The sequence below is a fragment of the Exophiala aquamarina genome, assembly GCF_000709125.1.
Source record: "Exophiala aquamarina CBS 119918 chromosome Unknown aczIA-supercont1.9, whole genome shotgun sequence".
Taxonomy (NCBI): domain Eukaryota; kingdom Fungi; phylum Ascomycota; class Eurotiomycetes; order Chaetothyriales; family Herpotrichiellaceae; genus Exophiala; species Exophiala aquamarina.
In genome coordinates, this window is record NW_013550579.1 from 387,558 (window position 1) to 403,065 (window position 15,508).

General features: G+C 50.5%; 4 protein-coding genes across 4 annotated transcripts; 2 read left to right on the forward strand and 2 right to left on the reverse strand.

The window, feature by feature from the left end:
* Positions 1–1,386: 1,386 nt before the first annotated feature.
* On the forward strand, positions 1,387–4,350 carry A1O9_09119 (uncharacterized protein; the record flags this gene model as incomplete). The annotated part of the gene is made up of 3 exons (XM_013401813.1): positions 1,387–1,838; positions 1,991–2,225; positions 2,290–4,350. The coding sequence occupies 3 exons, from the start codon at positions 1,387–1,389 to the stop codon at positions 4,348–4,350; spliced, it is 2,748 nt and encodes a 915-aa protein (XP_013257267.1).
* A 2,995-nt stretch (positions 4,351–7,345) lies between these two features.
* On the forward strand, positions 7,346–9,185 carry A1O9_09120 (uncharacterized protein; the record flags this gene model as incomplete). Its single annotated transcript, XM_013401814.1, has 3 exons — positions 7,346–7,441; positions 7,507–7,872; positions 7,932–9,185. 3 exons carry the CDS (start codon positions 7,346–7,348, stop codon positions 9,183–9,185), a joined length of 1,716 nt encoding a protein of 571 aa, XP_013257268.1.
* Positions 9,186–9,580: 395 nt separating this feature from the next.
* Positions 9,581–10,972, reverse strand: A1O9_09121 (uncharacterized protein; the record flags this gene model as incomplete). The annotated part of the gene is made up of 1 exon (XM_013401815.1): positions 9,581–10,972. A coding segment is annotated over one exon (1,392 nt), but the record flags the coding sequence as incomplete, so codon positions are not given.
* Positions 10,973–12,441: 1,469 nt separating this feature from the next.
* On the reverse strand, positions 12,442–14,606 carry A1O9_09122 (V-type proton ATPase catalytic subunit A; the record flags this gene model as incomplete). Its single annotated transcript, XM_013401816.1, has 3 exons — positions 12,442–13,445; positions 13,494–14,108; positions 14,156–14,606. 3 exons carry the CDS (start codon positions 14,604–14,606, stop codon positions 12,442–12,444), a joined length of 2,070 nt encoding a protein of 689 aa, XP_013257270.1.
* Between the last annotated feature and the right edge of the window lie 902 nt (positions 14,607–15,508).

Genomic DNA, 15,508 nt, shown 5'->3' on the forward strand with positions numbered 1-15,508 from the left:
GCTCCTAACCCCAGTCAGTCGTGAGTCTTTGACCTTGACTGCGAATGGGTGGAAAATTGGGAACAAGCCCATTTCTCCCCCCAGCCAAAAAAGCCCACGCTGCTGCAGCTCAACCTCACAACCTCGTCTAGCGATACCCTTCACAACCCTTTGGCGTGTGGTGGTCCTGGATCTGGTCCTGTGGTGGCCCTCTTTTCCTCCCTCGTACCCGTACCCACGCCCACGCCGGCCCTCACCTGCCCTAGCACTCACCAAGACTCAAGAGGGACGGGACCTGGGTGGACTGGCGCTTGCCAATAGCGAGCACCGCTTCCAAGAGGCCAACCTCCATCCTAGTCCTTACAAGTTACAACTGTCGCTGTTCCTGCTGCTGCAGACATTCCCATTTCCTTCGTTTGAGGTGTCTCCTCCTACATGCACCTCACCACCACCTGCTGTTCTGGTTCTGTACTATTAATCTTTTCTTTCTATATCTTTCCTGCCTGTTCTTTGTTCAACCACTGTCATTATAGCATATCTACACCGCTGTGCTGCCACGGGCGCACGCAGCGGCAATAGCAATAGCATCGCTCTGTTCGGCCAGGTCAACCCTGCAGTGTTAACCCCCCGACTGCGCGCCAGAACCACCACTAAGTTTCCAAAGCCACTACTCTACATCTCCATTGTGGTGCTTGCATATACCATTACTCTGGATATATTGTGCTTACTAGGTGTGTACCTTCCAAATACTGTCGAGGAAACGGCTGCCTGGGTCACTTGCTCAGCGTCGAGTCTCAACCCTCGTAACCACTGCCCACAATAGGCCGTCCCCCTAATTTTGAACTGGCGAGTTTTCTTTCTAGGCATACCGCTTTGCTGACATCTAAGAATTGCATGTAGACTGGCATTATGGCGTTCTCCAATCCACTCAGTGGGCGCATGGAAGAACTACGGTTTCCAAACCTGCGATCCCCCGACACTGAAGTCTTCGCTCCGAACTCAACAGCTGTGCGAGATCAGAATTCCTACTTCTCAAACCTACAAAACTCGTCCAATGACGCTCGGGCAAGTTTACAGCGTCGCTTCACCACTGACTCGAGTAAAATGTCGGCTTCCCGACCATTCGGCCAACAGTACAGTTCTATGAACTCAACTGCGGTACGTTGCATCTTTGTGTAACTTCATGAGATTGGGTAAATGCTTGGTCCTGGGAAGACAATAGGTATTGTGGGGTCTCAATGTCACGCTCCGTGACAACAAGGCTTTGAGACTGCATGGGCGGATCTGGCATTGTCTAGGCAGTCCCTACTTCTGAGATCCATTCTTCTCCATGGCCGTGTCCTTCTCGGCTCGCATTATACAGAGGTCTTCACAATTACAGACGCTGACAGTGGGTCTCTACAGGTCATGAACAAACAGATGTACGACGACATTCAAAATGCAAAGCGCAAAGCAGAGGAGCAACTTCGACTTCTGGAGCTACAAGAGCGAAGTCTGCAAATGGGTGCCAACACCCACGATCTCGAACGCATCTCAACTAGGTTGAACCGCATCAGTCTGAATGGGCCTGTTAGTGAACCCACCACGCCTCCAGAGTATGCCGAAAGTGGCTTCAGTAATCGATTCTCTCGATCCAGCCGACTTTCTGTTAACAGTGTAATATCTCCTCCTGGCCTCGGCAAGCGTATATCTCAGTCAAGCTCTCAAATCACTTCCCCCCCAGGCAACCGTCTGTCAGGCAGCGGGATGTTTAACCAATCTCAAAAGCCATCGGCCAAGTCTGTTCCTGGTTCTCGTCGTGGATCTGACGAGGACGAGTACTATCCTGAGGATCTCCCTACAACTCGAGCAGCTGCGACGTAAGTTCTGCGTCATCTTCATCTCAGGGTTTCCCCTTCCCCGTGATACCGTCTTCAGACTCTATGCACGTGACTTTTATTCTGCCGTACAGCCTTTATCAAATATCAATCCAACCTTTGTTCACATTCTCTCTCTGACCGTCACCTTCTAGTCTCAACCGATTCTCCATGCCAGTCAATAGCAATCGTCACCCTCAACGTCTCAGTCTCAGTGGTGCAACTCAGTCTGCCTACGGCCTCGCAAATACTACCAGCTTTCTCTTCGATGAGGACGATGACAGACATTTGTCACTGAATGCCATTGACTTGAAGTCCCCTGTTGCCAAAGCTTTCGCACAGCTTGAAGGCGACGATACGTTTCCCACTTTGACCTCAGACGGTCTCAAGGTATGAGCCAACACTTCTTCACTTCAATTATTCTGGCTATTTTCTCATTGCTTTCTGTCTGTAGCTCTCGGCCAATTCTGCTGCTCTGGATCTTGCAAACTCAAGAACTCCAGATCTGGACTGGGCCCTCGGATCTCGCTATCGTCCATCTCACCAGAGCATGCCTCATACAGATTCCTCCATGTATAGACCTGTTCTCAGCAACCTCCACAGTCCACCAGCAGATCGGCCAACCGATCTTGTTCGTCGAAAGTCACAGCGTCATTCTCTCGGAGTTACTTTCGAAGACAATTCGCCTCTCCCTGGCAATCTATCCGTTACACGGCCCGCATCACTCCAGACATCGTATTCTACAAATGACGTTCCAACGGTCAAGAAATCTTTGACTCTTGACTCGGTCTCCACCCCACCCAAGTCCCAAGCTGAGCAGCAGTTTCATAACCACAACGTCAGCTTAGGTCGCATTCCAGTCAACGCTGTCAACAATCGTCAGAGCCGTGAAGTTGTCAACGGCGGGGCTAAGATCGATGAACAGGCCATCACCTCAGCTGCAACCATGTCAAGCCTCCATGCCAGCGCTGCTCCCTTTAATACCAATTTCACTGCTTCAGGCGATTTGGCTGGCCTCACCAGCCCGACTGCTGCCTATTCTACTGCTCCTCCTTATCAGTACAACATGCAGAACTTCAATGTCAACCAAATGAATGCTCCAGGCTCCAATGGAGCGGTCCAACCTTATGGTCAAGCCCCAGGTATGTTCGGCGTCAGCAATAATTACGCCAACCAAGGCCAGCGTGGAAACCGTCGCAACCACAATGATGAAGCTCGATTCAACAACGTCCCCCTTGAGTCTTACCGCGGAAGTCTCTATGAACTTTGCAAGGATCAACATGGCTGCCGTTATTTACAACGCAAGCTTGAAGAAGGCGATCCCGAGCATACTCAAGCCATATTTGTCGAGACTTGCCCACATATCATTGAATTGATGACTGATCCCTTCGGCAATTATCTTTGTCAGAAACTCTTCGAGCACTGTAATGATGAGCAGCGCACTACTTTGATCAATACCGCTGCTCCTGCTCTGACCACCATTGCTCTCAATCAACACGGCACTCGTGCTTTGCAGAAGATGATCGAGTTTGTCCATACACCAGAGCAAATCGATACCATCATCCAAGCGTTGTCGAACCGAGTTGTCGAACTTGTCCAGGATCTCAATGGCAACCACGTGATCCAGAAGTGCCTCACCCGACTTGGAGCTGAGCGATCTCAGTTCATCTATGATGCTGTTGGCAAGTACTGCGTGGTAGTGGGTACTCATCGTCATGGTTGCTGTGTTCTTCAGCGTTGCATTGATCATGCTCAAGGTTTTCAGCGTGCTCAACTTATTGCTCGCATCACCAACTGCGCTTTTGATCTTGTTCAAGATCCGTTCGGCAACTACGTCGTTCAGTATATCCTCGATCTCGATGAAGCGGCATTCACCAAACCGCTTTGCCAGAGCTTCGGAGGTCGCGTCCCCGCATTGTCGAAGCAAAAGTTCAGTTCCAATGTCATCGAGAAATGCCTCCGTACAGCAGACCTCGATACCAAGCGACTGATGATCGAAGAGATGCTTAATGGTGCGGAGCTTGACAAGATGTTGCGCGACTCCTTTGCCAACTATGTCGTTCAAACTGCTATGGATTTCGCAGACCCTGCGACCAAACTTCGTCTGGTCGAAGCTATCCGCCCTATCCTCCCTCTCATCAAGCAAACTCCTCACGGTCGTCGTATCGCCAGTAAGATCCTCGGCAACGATGCTCAGGGACGCACCAGCGGTACATCAAGCGGCCAGATGACTCCAAATGACACATACCTCGCCAGTTTCTCTGGAGGTCGAGCCAACAGTCGTCGAAATATTCAGATTGTCGGTGGAGGGTTCAACGGTATTAGAACTACGACAAATGCCTACGGCGGTGAGAGCACCGAAAACCCCCCAACTAACGGCAATGGTTTTGGCATGATGGGACCCACTGAGAATGCTCTTAACATGTACAACCATCAAGCCTACGCAACCGATCTGAACCAGAATGGCTTCAATGGCTACCCAAATGGAGCAGTTGGCGGCAACAACGCATTCTGATGATCCTTGCACGGCTTTGCATGTATTTCCGAAGCACTTACGAGTCACGAAATTCATGAATTCACAGCTTTCATTCTTTCTTTGTTCAGTTCACACAAATTAATCAAAGGGAGTAGCATCAACTCGCACTCTTTCTGATTTAACTTTACGACTGTGTACCAACTTGCACCAAAAAGCATCCAAAAACTGTTTCACGACACGTCTACGGCCCACATCTTTGTATTATGCCCTCCAACAGCTTAGGTATTGGTCCAGCATCAGTCTGGCAGGAGATCAGTGGTATCATTCCCGAGTTCAATAGTGGTTCGATGAGAGAATCCGAGAGCTCTTGCATGATGGTGACCTTGCTCCTTTTATCACGTTTTCCAGGTTAACAATAGGGTTCAATTGGATATAGGGCTTTGATTTTGTTTTCCTTTTTATCTTTCGCCGGGCTCAAGAAATCCATGAATTTGGAAATCAAACCAACCAGATACGTCACGACCCATTCTTGGAGATGGCACAAAGTCGCCTGTATTTCAACGAGCATTGACGGGGAATTGATAGGCGATCGGCTGGATCTCCAAATGAGGCTCCTCGACACGAAACGAACAAAATTCCGTTTTGCCATTGAGGGATCGGTCGTGTACTTAGTCCAAATGGTTGCATTCAGCCACGATGAGCTCACTACCAATACGGAGTCGGGTAAATGACCGAGGCCTGTACCATCAAGTCCAGAATTAGATTCCATAGCTAGAAGACATGTGTCTGAAGAAAACACCAATCTAGAGATTCTTTGTAACGTAATTCACGAGCTAGTGGTTCGCACGGGCTAGTGGTTCGTAAATCCACCACCATCGCTCTTACTGCTCACAAAACTCCCTATTACAATGCAATTTTACCTATTAGATAGATTTTAAGTGGTTTTATTCGGCGCTTGACACGTCCTGGAGTTGTGTCCTGCTAAACCACAACGCCTACAATGCCGCTGAGCGCCTGCAACGTGAATAACAACGGTATCCTCATCCTCCTCATCAGTGTCGTCCACCTGCTCTAGATGGACGTCGTTTGCGCTGAGCAGCTTGCCATTCTTGACATACTTCCGACCAGTAGTCTTCTTTCTCTTCTTGATTTGGACGAGCGCTTCTAGCTCAGCTATACGCTCCTGCGCGAGCTGATAAGCGTAAATAGCGTGCTCAGCTGCCTTAGCCATTTGTACAGCGGCTACATGTGTTGGACTAGGGGTCGAAATAGTTTTCCTCTTGAGTAATTTTCTCAGCGTACGGACATGCTTTTGAACCTGTGTGACTGTCCGCGGTGTCTCTAGATTCCAACCCTGTTGTAGCTCCTGGCTCGATGGAAGGAGAGGAGGAGGCGTCGGAGTCCGTAACACTGGCGTTAGTTGATCGAGAACGACGCTTAGGTTAAAGGGGACTAAGCCTGCAGCTCGAAAGCCTGCTCTCGCGTTTTGGGCGGTAATCGCCTCTGAACGAGCGGCGATATATAGGCGAAGAAAGTCGCTCTTATCTATATGATATTGATTCAGTCGCATAAGCTCTTCAACTCGTCGTCCGTAGGCTCGCTTAAGCGGCGAGAAGCACGTCACATTAAGTGGCTGAAGTAAGTGGGAAGCGTGCGGAGGCATGAATAGTGTAACAATATCGTACTTTATACAGTATTCGTCGAATTTAGGTGTATTATGGCTATGGTGGCCGTCGAGAATGAGTAGTCGATATCTCCCTCGCCTCGAGAGTCTGGTCGCCGGCTCAAATATCTCTTGGAGCCACTAGAGCCCTATCTCGTCGTTCGTCCATCCAGTCTCGCTGACGGCGATCTTCCAGTTGGAATGTATGTCGCCCTGAAGCTCGTGGAACCACTGTTCCTAGTGGACCTTGCCAGAGAAGATAATCAGCGGATTCAATGCCCTTCCGTCGGCCGCGATTGTCTCAATAATTATTGTCCAGGTGCGATTTCCAGGCTGATTGACAATAGGCTTGCCTCGTCTCTCGGTTCTAGTCACCACCCGCGCTGTAGAGATGACTCCCATTTAGAATCCTGTCTCGTTAAAGTTCCATACGTCGTCATCGACCACTCCGTATTTAGCGACGACGTTTCGCACTAAATTAAACCACTTCTGCATGATTTCCGGATCTTCACATAGAGCTCTCTGATAGTCCTTCTTCCTAAAGTAGTCAGAGCGTAGATCTGCGCGTCGCTGGACGAGTTGTGTAGCCCAATTAACACCCACAGTAGGCGCTGTTATCGAGGTGCCACGTACGCGCTCGGTGAGGAGTATATTTGCTTTCCTGCGGACATCGCCAACTCTAGGCGCATATCCACGCGAGTCCATGTCCAGTATCCATTGTACTAAGACATCTTCTTCTTGTTGAGTGAGTTTACGCGTCGCTGCAGGTGTACCACGCTGGGGAGCGACTCCTTTAAGTCGTCGCGTTAAAGTCGTGTGTGGCACATCATACGCGCGCGCCGCGTGTTTAACGCGTCCAAATTTGCCATCTTGTAGGGCCTTGATGGCTAATTGAAGCCTACCTTCTTGTTGTAATTGAATAGCACTCATACTGGTGGAGATAATTGATGGTAAAGATGAGTCGATGGGCGATGATGGATCTACGAACCACTAGCCCGTGCGAACCACTAGCTCGTGAATTACGTTAGTGGTTGTTTTTGCCATGCCACCGACTTCTTAAGACCCGCTACACATCCTCGACTGTTTGTCACTGAGAGTGGCTTAAGGCATCGAGCTGAATGTGACACAAGGCTGCTCGGCACACTACTAACTACGATAACTAGTACACCATACGGAGTCCTATGTATGGGCTTCCAGTACATTTCGAATGACGAGGCTGTGAGGAGAAAAGTTGCCAGTGCGGGGAGGGACGGAGCAACTTGAGCTGAAATTCGTGCACTCAACGCGTCTGCGCTTCGCTAAGCGCGTTCGTTATATCGCGCGCTCTTTTCAACCCTCACCGACCTCCCCAGGCAGGACAACTCGATCAAAATGGTGGCTCTCTTGCCCCTGGAGCTACTACAGGCAATTTCACACCAGCATCCGTGCCGTGACTCTCAAATTCGCCAATTAGCAACCTACTACAATGTACGTTCCCCATTCATCCAAGGCCAATCCCCGTCCAGCCTATTGACAAACCCTCTGGCTTCTAGGTTCTTTTCCCTAGCCCTTCTACACTTGTCGTATGTGGCCTTGAGCAAGCAAGCGAATTAGCGGTCGTCACCAGTGTTCTCGAGGCACGAAAACTCAAATCTGTGGTGGTGAGAAGCAAAGACTGTCTCTCCCAGCGACATCTCCTTTCCAAGATCTTTGCGACTTGTGTCCATGGCCTGGGCCAGCAATCCCAAATCGAGCACTATGACAAGGTAGACAGCCTCAATGCGCTACTGGGCAATCTGCGCAAACTTTTTGAGCGGGCAGGTCACGACCAGCGGCTCGTCCTCATCCTTGAAGACATTAACAAGCAGAAGCAAGCAGGTCCGACTCTGCTGCCTGCGCTCGCGAGGCTCGGTGATCAGGTATGACTTTGGACTCCAGGCGAAATGGATCGCGGGCTGTGGAACTGAGACTCTTCTAGATACCTGGGCTTTGCCTCATTTTGACATCGAGTAGTCCACAGCCGCTTGCTCTACTCAAATCCGGCGTCCCATACATCCATTTTCCTCCCTACAATCGTGCAGAAGCGATATATATTGTGGCAACGTCTCCACCGAAGCTCCATCCCGAATCATTGCTGAGCAATGGAGGGTACACACCCCAGACTGACGAGGCATCTCTCCGAAAAATATACCCACAGTTCTGTGCAACCGTTTATGATTCTCTAATATCCTCGACCTCGTCCACATCAGTCCAAAAGTTCCGCTCCACTTGTGAAAAGCTCTGGCCCAGATTCATATGGCCCATGGTATCAGGAGAATCTCCACCGGGGAAAGCGGCCTCTTGGGACTTTGCAAGATTGCTGGTGCGGAATCGTGGACTGTTCCAAGCGCAAGGCGAGAATGCGTTGCACGAACAGCTCAGGCCGCGGGACGAGGCTTGGTCATTTGCGGAACTCGCCGCCATTTCGACTGATAAGGATCACCCACAACTTTCTACAGAAACAGAATCATCTAGTGTTCCCAGCACATCCTCAAAGCGAGCGTCTACAGCGTCCTCAGCACTGGAAAAGTCATCGAAGGGACACAAGTCTCTGGCACCCACGCCCAGATCCACCAACAGACTACCGCCATTGCTCAAACAATTCCCCACGCTCCTCCTACTATCCTCATATCTCGCATCCACCACACCCTCGAAGCACGACATCCTCCTCTTTTCCCGCCTATCGTCCAACTCCAGCCACATCAGCAAGAAAATCCGACGGCTGAAGAGCACCCCGACGCGAAGAAAAGCCAAGCCGACGGGCACGACTTCCGTCACCAACAATCCCGGCACCTCCACCCCGAGCAAGTCGCGCATTACGAAACAGATCCTTAGTGCCTCCGGCTCCGGAGCAGGCACCCGCATCGTGAAGCCCTTCAGCCTCGAGCGCCTGCTCGCGATCCTCCGCGCCATCCATCCGAGCGGCATCCCCAACCAGGTCGGCAAGGGCGTCAGCGACAGGGTCTACCGTGAACTCGGCGAGCTGGAGAGGCTGCGACTCGTGGTGCGCTCCTCATCGGGCTCCGGCGGCGGCGCGGCTGGTTCTTCTACGGCTGGCGCCTCGGCCTCGGCAGCGCTGGACGACGCGACCGAGGAGAAATGGCGCGTCAATGTTGGCAGGGATTGGGTTGTCGCTATGGGTCACCTTTGGGGCTTGACAGTCAGTGACTACGAGATTGAGGGGGATCTGTAATGTCGACATATGGCTGTGAGGAGGACCTGAGAGTCAATATTGGAATCTAGTTGGTTTGAGTAGAGGTTTGGACACTATCGTCATGTCGTGTCTTTACTTCATGCATCGTCAGACATTATACAACTACCTTGCTAGCTGAGGTTGTTCAGGGGCTCGTTCCAGTGAGCAGTTACCAATCTTACTCCTACGCAATTGCGAGTATACAAACATCTGATGTGGTCTCGGATCATGACATCGCTAGCGTCTGTATCATTCCATGTATGCTATTAACTCCCTTGTAAGCCTTGCCGTCACTGCCCTAAGCCTCTCCCTGGCTGCAATGCCAACCTTCGCAAACCCTTATGCTCAAAACGCCAACTCCCCCACTTTTCATCCATGGCCTATCATAAAGGAGACCACTCCTGTACGGCCCCGTTAGACGCCAGCAGGATACTCTTCGCCTGGGGCCTCAGGTCAACGACCTGCGCACATGTGACGGGCTGCTCAAAAGTATGGTCGAACAGCGGGCTCTGCAGGAACTGTCCCGTACTCGCGTCCCACAGATTCACGCGGTGGCCTTTGTGGAAGTCGGTGCTCGCACCGACGACGATATTGAGCTCGGGATCGTATGCGAATCCTAGGCCGTATCTGTTCTGTCGTCGTGTTTCGGGAACGTTAAATGTGAGATACGCTTGCGTGGAGCTGGTGTTGGGGTTTTTGCCAGTTTTCGGCGCTGCACACCAGCGTAGATCGTAAAGAGATGTCGATATCAGGCCGTGCGCGAGGACTTGGTGCGGTCCGATTGTTCGAATATGGCTGATGGCTGAGTCGTGTTCCATTCGCAGAACTGACTCCTCGAATTTCGTCGTGGAACGCACATCGGCGAACCTCAGCGATCCATTCCGTGCGCCAAAAAGGAGGACATTGTCGTCTTTGAACCAGACTGATGTAGGCTTGCTGTCTTCTGGGTTCCGCCGTAACGACTGAGTAATGCCTCCTCCTGTCAGTGACCGGATTGTTACACCGTCTTCATCCGCCACGGCAAATCCAGTGTGGCTGGGTGTAGCAGCCAGGCCAAGAGCTTCCGCCGGGGGTGAATAAGTTGTCGCTACCCCTTCAATATCCAAATCCCCATTCTCGAGGATGTTAAGACGAATTACAGTAGTCGAGCATCGGCTCTGGATTTGGCCGCGGATGTTTGAAGAAAAAGATCGATAGGCCCACACATTCAGCCCGTGCGACGCCCGCCCAAGTGATAGGATATGGTCGACATGGGTAGTATCAAAGAGATTCGCTACAGCCTGTCCTTGCGGATAGAGAAACTCGGACTCTTCAGACGCTGCTTGGAACAGTCCAACCGAACCTGTCTCATGGGCTCCTCGAGTCTTGAGTAGGGTGGAGAGAAGACCAGTTTCCTCGTCCACCGAAAACTTATCACAGAATGGTGCTAGTCCAACTTGATTTGTGAACGGGTTGGGATGAATAGCCGGTCTGTTGCTGAGGCTAGCTCCATAGAACTCTTTCGCAACGCCAGCTGGGCATTTCTTCCGATTTCCCAGTCGTGCTTCAAAGTCCAGAAGAGGATGCTGCAGAAGCTTTGACCTTTTCACTGTAACGGCATCTCTGGATGCCTTGAGCGACTCCTCACGCTGCGCGGATTGCTTTAGCGCCTTCTCCGCTCGCACTGCTTGACGGGAATACTTCGATGTCCTGGTAGTAGATGAACCTTGAGCAACATGATTGGCTGTAATCTTGTAGTAGCGGTTTTTGGAGGCATCGAAGTAGTAGCCCGGCAGATCGGCTGCCATATTTCTCCCACTTCGGAAGGTCCGTTGAGAATACTGCAGTAGTGAAGAGCAATTCCAGCCATATGTCACACTTGGTTGGGTTTCAAGACATCTGATTAGAGAGTGAATTGAATTGATATGCGCTGTGGTGAACTCTTGCAGAGAGGATTTTCAACGGTGAGAAGTCTGTCTGGCACTGCGCCATTGATATCAGTCCTCAAAATAACCATGCTAGGCGGAAAGAGCGAGCGAGGATAAAATCTACCAGAAGTAGCAACCACGACCGCCGAGTCCGCAGGAATTCATGGCTAGATTGATCTTGTTTGAGATAATTTGGCGCCGCTCTGCGAACCCGGTTGCTACTAACCAAAATAGTGTAAGTGGCTTACGAACTGATACCCAAAATCTTGGGCAATATGTGTGTTTTAATGCCAAACCAAGCATTCGTCTTTCCGGGGACCACTATGGCTGCCTCTCAGATAAACTTACTAGACTCGTAAAAGACTTTTAGCTCAGACAATCACATATACACGTCAATCGGATGCTCCATCTCAGTATCACCTACAAGCTTTACTATGCAATGGACGTGGCAGCGGGATTGTGAATATGACTTGCTCTTGGAGAGACCATCCGACTACACAATATTCGAGGCCATCATATCCAACCTGTCCAAGGTAGAAGGGGCCCTCCCTATAATGGAGAAGGCAGAATGAGGTAGGTGTAAGTAGTTGAAAACAGGTTCCCACCACTCTAGAATTCAGTATATCGTAAGCAACAGAAGAAAAATAGCTTCTAGTCTCGCGTTATGGAGCTCTAATCATTTCAGCGTCATTAATGTCATTCAGATAAGGCCGCATAGTTGCTGGATGCTAGAAAACCAATCGTCGAGAGGACTAGGTTAGGAACTGCTATGGAAGTAGCCGGCGCTATAATAACGAGGGGTAGAATAGAATATTGAGGATAGACTAGCGTGTACTAGTGTTCTAATTCAGCGCAGAACTCGGTCTTTTCCAGATCAGTAGCGCAAAAGAAAATGGTGCTCCGTGGATCGTGGAACAAAGGTGCAACGCAAATTTACTCGTACATATGTATGTAGTCCACTAAAGCTCACCACATCTTCTGAGCTAGCGCAAATCAGGCTAAGCGCAGCCTTGTGATCGCATTCGGACTGGAGCAATTCTCCAGGGCTGGCACTTGCCGATCACGTGAATTTTTAAGGATGGCTACTCTACAGTAAACGTGAAATCCTCCATGTATGGATTTCTGCTCCTTCTAACCCTCAAGCTACGATATAATTTGGCGGTTTATAAGGAGTTTGCGAGGTCCTTTGCATGAACGAGTTCGAGCTCAGCGATTTATAGACAATATCTTGCAATTTCAATATCAATTGCGCCTGCAAATCTAACCTATACTAAGAACGATAGTATTTCTGTATGAAAAACAGAAAACGGGCTCCTCCAGTGGGGCCGAGGTAGGCTACGTGCCCTGATTTATTCGTCCGAAACACTTGCAAACTTCTCAGAGATGTTCTGCAAAAGCTTGTCGTATTTACCGCTGACCTCTTCCTGGTTGTCTGGCAGCTCGAACTTCATGCTTCTCAGTCCGTGTTGGATCTCGGAAGTCGCCTCTCTAATCTTCGCCCAGGAGAGACCACTTGACACGGCCTTTTGAGCCTCGTCATGGAATTGCATGAAGCCCTTCATCATGTACTCTGTCTTCCATAGCGGGCAAAATTGGTCGTAATCGCTGTATCCGTTTTGTTGCAAGAAGTCGTCCTTCAACATGGCAGCAACGTCAAGAATAATTTTGTCTGAGTCACCGAGCGCGGATTTGCCAACCAGTTGCACCACTTGATCAAGATCTTCAGAATTGGTCAGCAATTCCTTGATGCGCGTCCGTAGTTTGGGGAATTCCGGATGATCTTTCTCGTAGAACTTATCGAGAATATTGGTGTACTTGCTGTATGACAAAGAAGTGTTGATGCTAGGGAAATGTTTTCGTTGAGCCAACTTCTTGTCTAGCCCCCAGAAGACTTGGACAATACCAAGGGTTGCAGAAGTAACAGGGTCGGAGAAATCACCACCAGGGGGGGAGACAGCGCCCACAATCGAGATGCTGCCCTTTCGTTCGGGTGAACCAAGAGCAACGGATGCACCTGCACGCTCGTAGAAGGAGGCAAGTTTGGCCGAAAGATAGGCAGGGAAACCTTGATCAGCAGGCATTTCTCCGAGACGACCAGAAAGTTCTCGTAAAGCTTCAGCCCATCGAGAAGAGGAATCAGCCATCATTGCAACTGCTTTGCCTTGATCTCGGAAATATTCAGCTACAGTGATGCCAGTATAGATGGAAGCTTCACGAGCCGCCACAGGCATGTTGGAGGTATTGGCAATCAAGCAGGTACGCTTCATGATAGCCTCTTTTCGACCGTCAATAGTAATGGAAAGCTCTGGGAAGTCCATTAGCACCTCGGCCATTTCGTTGCCTCGTTCACCGCCTAGAGTCTGTCAGTAATAGCTCCTTTAATGGTTGGCAGGTCACTCACATCCGACGTAGACGATGATGTCACTGTTTGAGAATTTGGAAACTGATTGTGAGATAACGGTCTTACCACAACCGAAAGCTCCAGGAATACAGACAGTGCCGCCTTGAACGGAAGGGAACAGGGCATCGAGCACGCGCTGACCGACAATGAAAGGTGAGTTTGCTTCGAGGCGCTCACTGACAGGTCGAGGCACACGAACTGGCCATGTGTGCATCATCGGGTATTCCTTTGTCTCCCCATCGAATTCCAGGGTAAGCAAGGGCTGGTCAACTGTGTAGTCGCCCTTTTGGGCAATCTTCTTGATCGTTCCCTTCGCTCTGGGCGGTAGCAAAATCCGATGCTCGTTGAGGAGAGTGTTTTCAACGACAGTTCCCCAGACATCGCCGCCACTGATGTTGTCACCTTCTTTTGCAGTTGGAGTGAAAGGCCACTTCTTCGTTCGGTCGAGAGCGGGGACCGCAATACCACGGGGGATATAAATACTGTTGGTGGTGCCGGCAATGGTCTTCAGAGGTCGCTGAATTCCGTCATAGATTGTCTCCATCAAGCCAGGGCCCAGTTCGACCGACAGGGGCTTGCCGGTTCGAAAGACGGGATCACCAACAGTCACACCGGCTAGACGGAGTCAATGGAAGCTCAAAAGGAAGGGAATGGCTACTCACCCGTCTCCTCATAGACCTGAATGGTAGCCTTATCAGCCTCAATTCGGATGACTTCACCAGAGAGCTCATCATAGCCAACTTTGCAGAGCTCGTACATAGCAACACCAGTCATGTGTTCGGCGATAATGACGGGTCCAGAGACGGAGAAGATAGAGCCGGCCTGCTTGTCATCGTCGCTGACATTTTTGGAATTCTTTGCAGCAGGCATCTTTCGGTACGTTCGGGTAGTTGAGTGGAGGTTATGGAGTGGTTGCGGAAAGGCAAAGATAGAGGATGCGTTGAAGGTACTAGGACCTGGAAGATCGCCGTCAAGCTCGTCTTCAAGTAGGTCGGGGAGAGCTAGCTGTAGTTGAACGTAGTTGAGGTCGGAGAGCTCCTCAATGGTTTTGCCAGTGATAAACTCAACGATAGACTTGTTGTGTTTGAGGCGAGGGCGACCAAATCCAAGCATATGAAATCATATTCTGGTGGCAGGTGCAGACGCAGGCACGGGAAGGAAGCTTTGACTTTGGCTTTGGCAGCTGCTGGTGGTGCTCGTGCTCGGTATTGGGACTTGGACGGGTCATTCTTAGCGGGACTTAGGTGGTGGATGGTACCTCCGTCTTGCACGTTTGGGGAGGGATGGGCGCTGCTTAAGAGTTTTGCCGGCCGCCTATTTCGCCCAGAAGTGCAGCATTCCTCACCTGCAAATTGTTCGCAGGGGACACTCCTTTGGCCAAGTGCTTGACTGCACCTTAACCAATCATTCCTGCCAGAGATTAGGTAGCCATCAGAGAGGAAGGCAACGTGTAGTAAACAGGTACGCAGTTACTATTTGGTAGTCATATTGTGTTTGAGAGAGGACATGAACGGTCGGGAGCCGGGAGATTGTCCTTCTTAGAGGGGAGGACACCTCCAGGCGCTTCCCAAGCATGCCCTGATCTTCAAACACCGGTAAACCTCAGAGGATTTGGATATATATCTCGTTCTTGACGGTCTCAATAGCTTGTCAAGGGACGAATAAAGCAAGTGAAAGTGCAATGGTGTGGCCCAGCTGTCATGTCTCTCGGCCACGACCCTCCGCGAAGCACCAACATCGTGATGTTACGCTGGAGGCCCTTATCTCAGCAACACTCTCTGAAACCAGCCGAGGTTCAGCGTTACGCAAGTCCTGGGTAATCTAAATCATGCTTCACATGGCGGTATCTATAAGGGTGCTTTACGAGTCGGCCTGTATCTGGTCTCTTTCGGGCAAACAATTCCATGATCCAACAAAGTGCTTTGAGCCTGAGGCAGCACCCCTTCCGCTGGAGCCGACCTTGGACAAGGGAAGCCTCCACCAGTTTAGTCACTCAGCTTCCTGTGACCATGTAT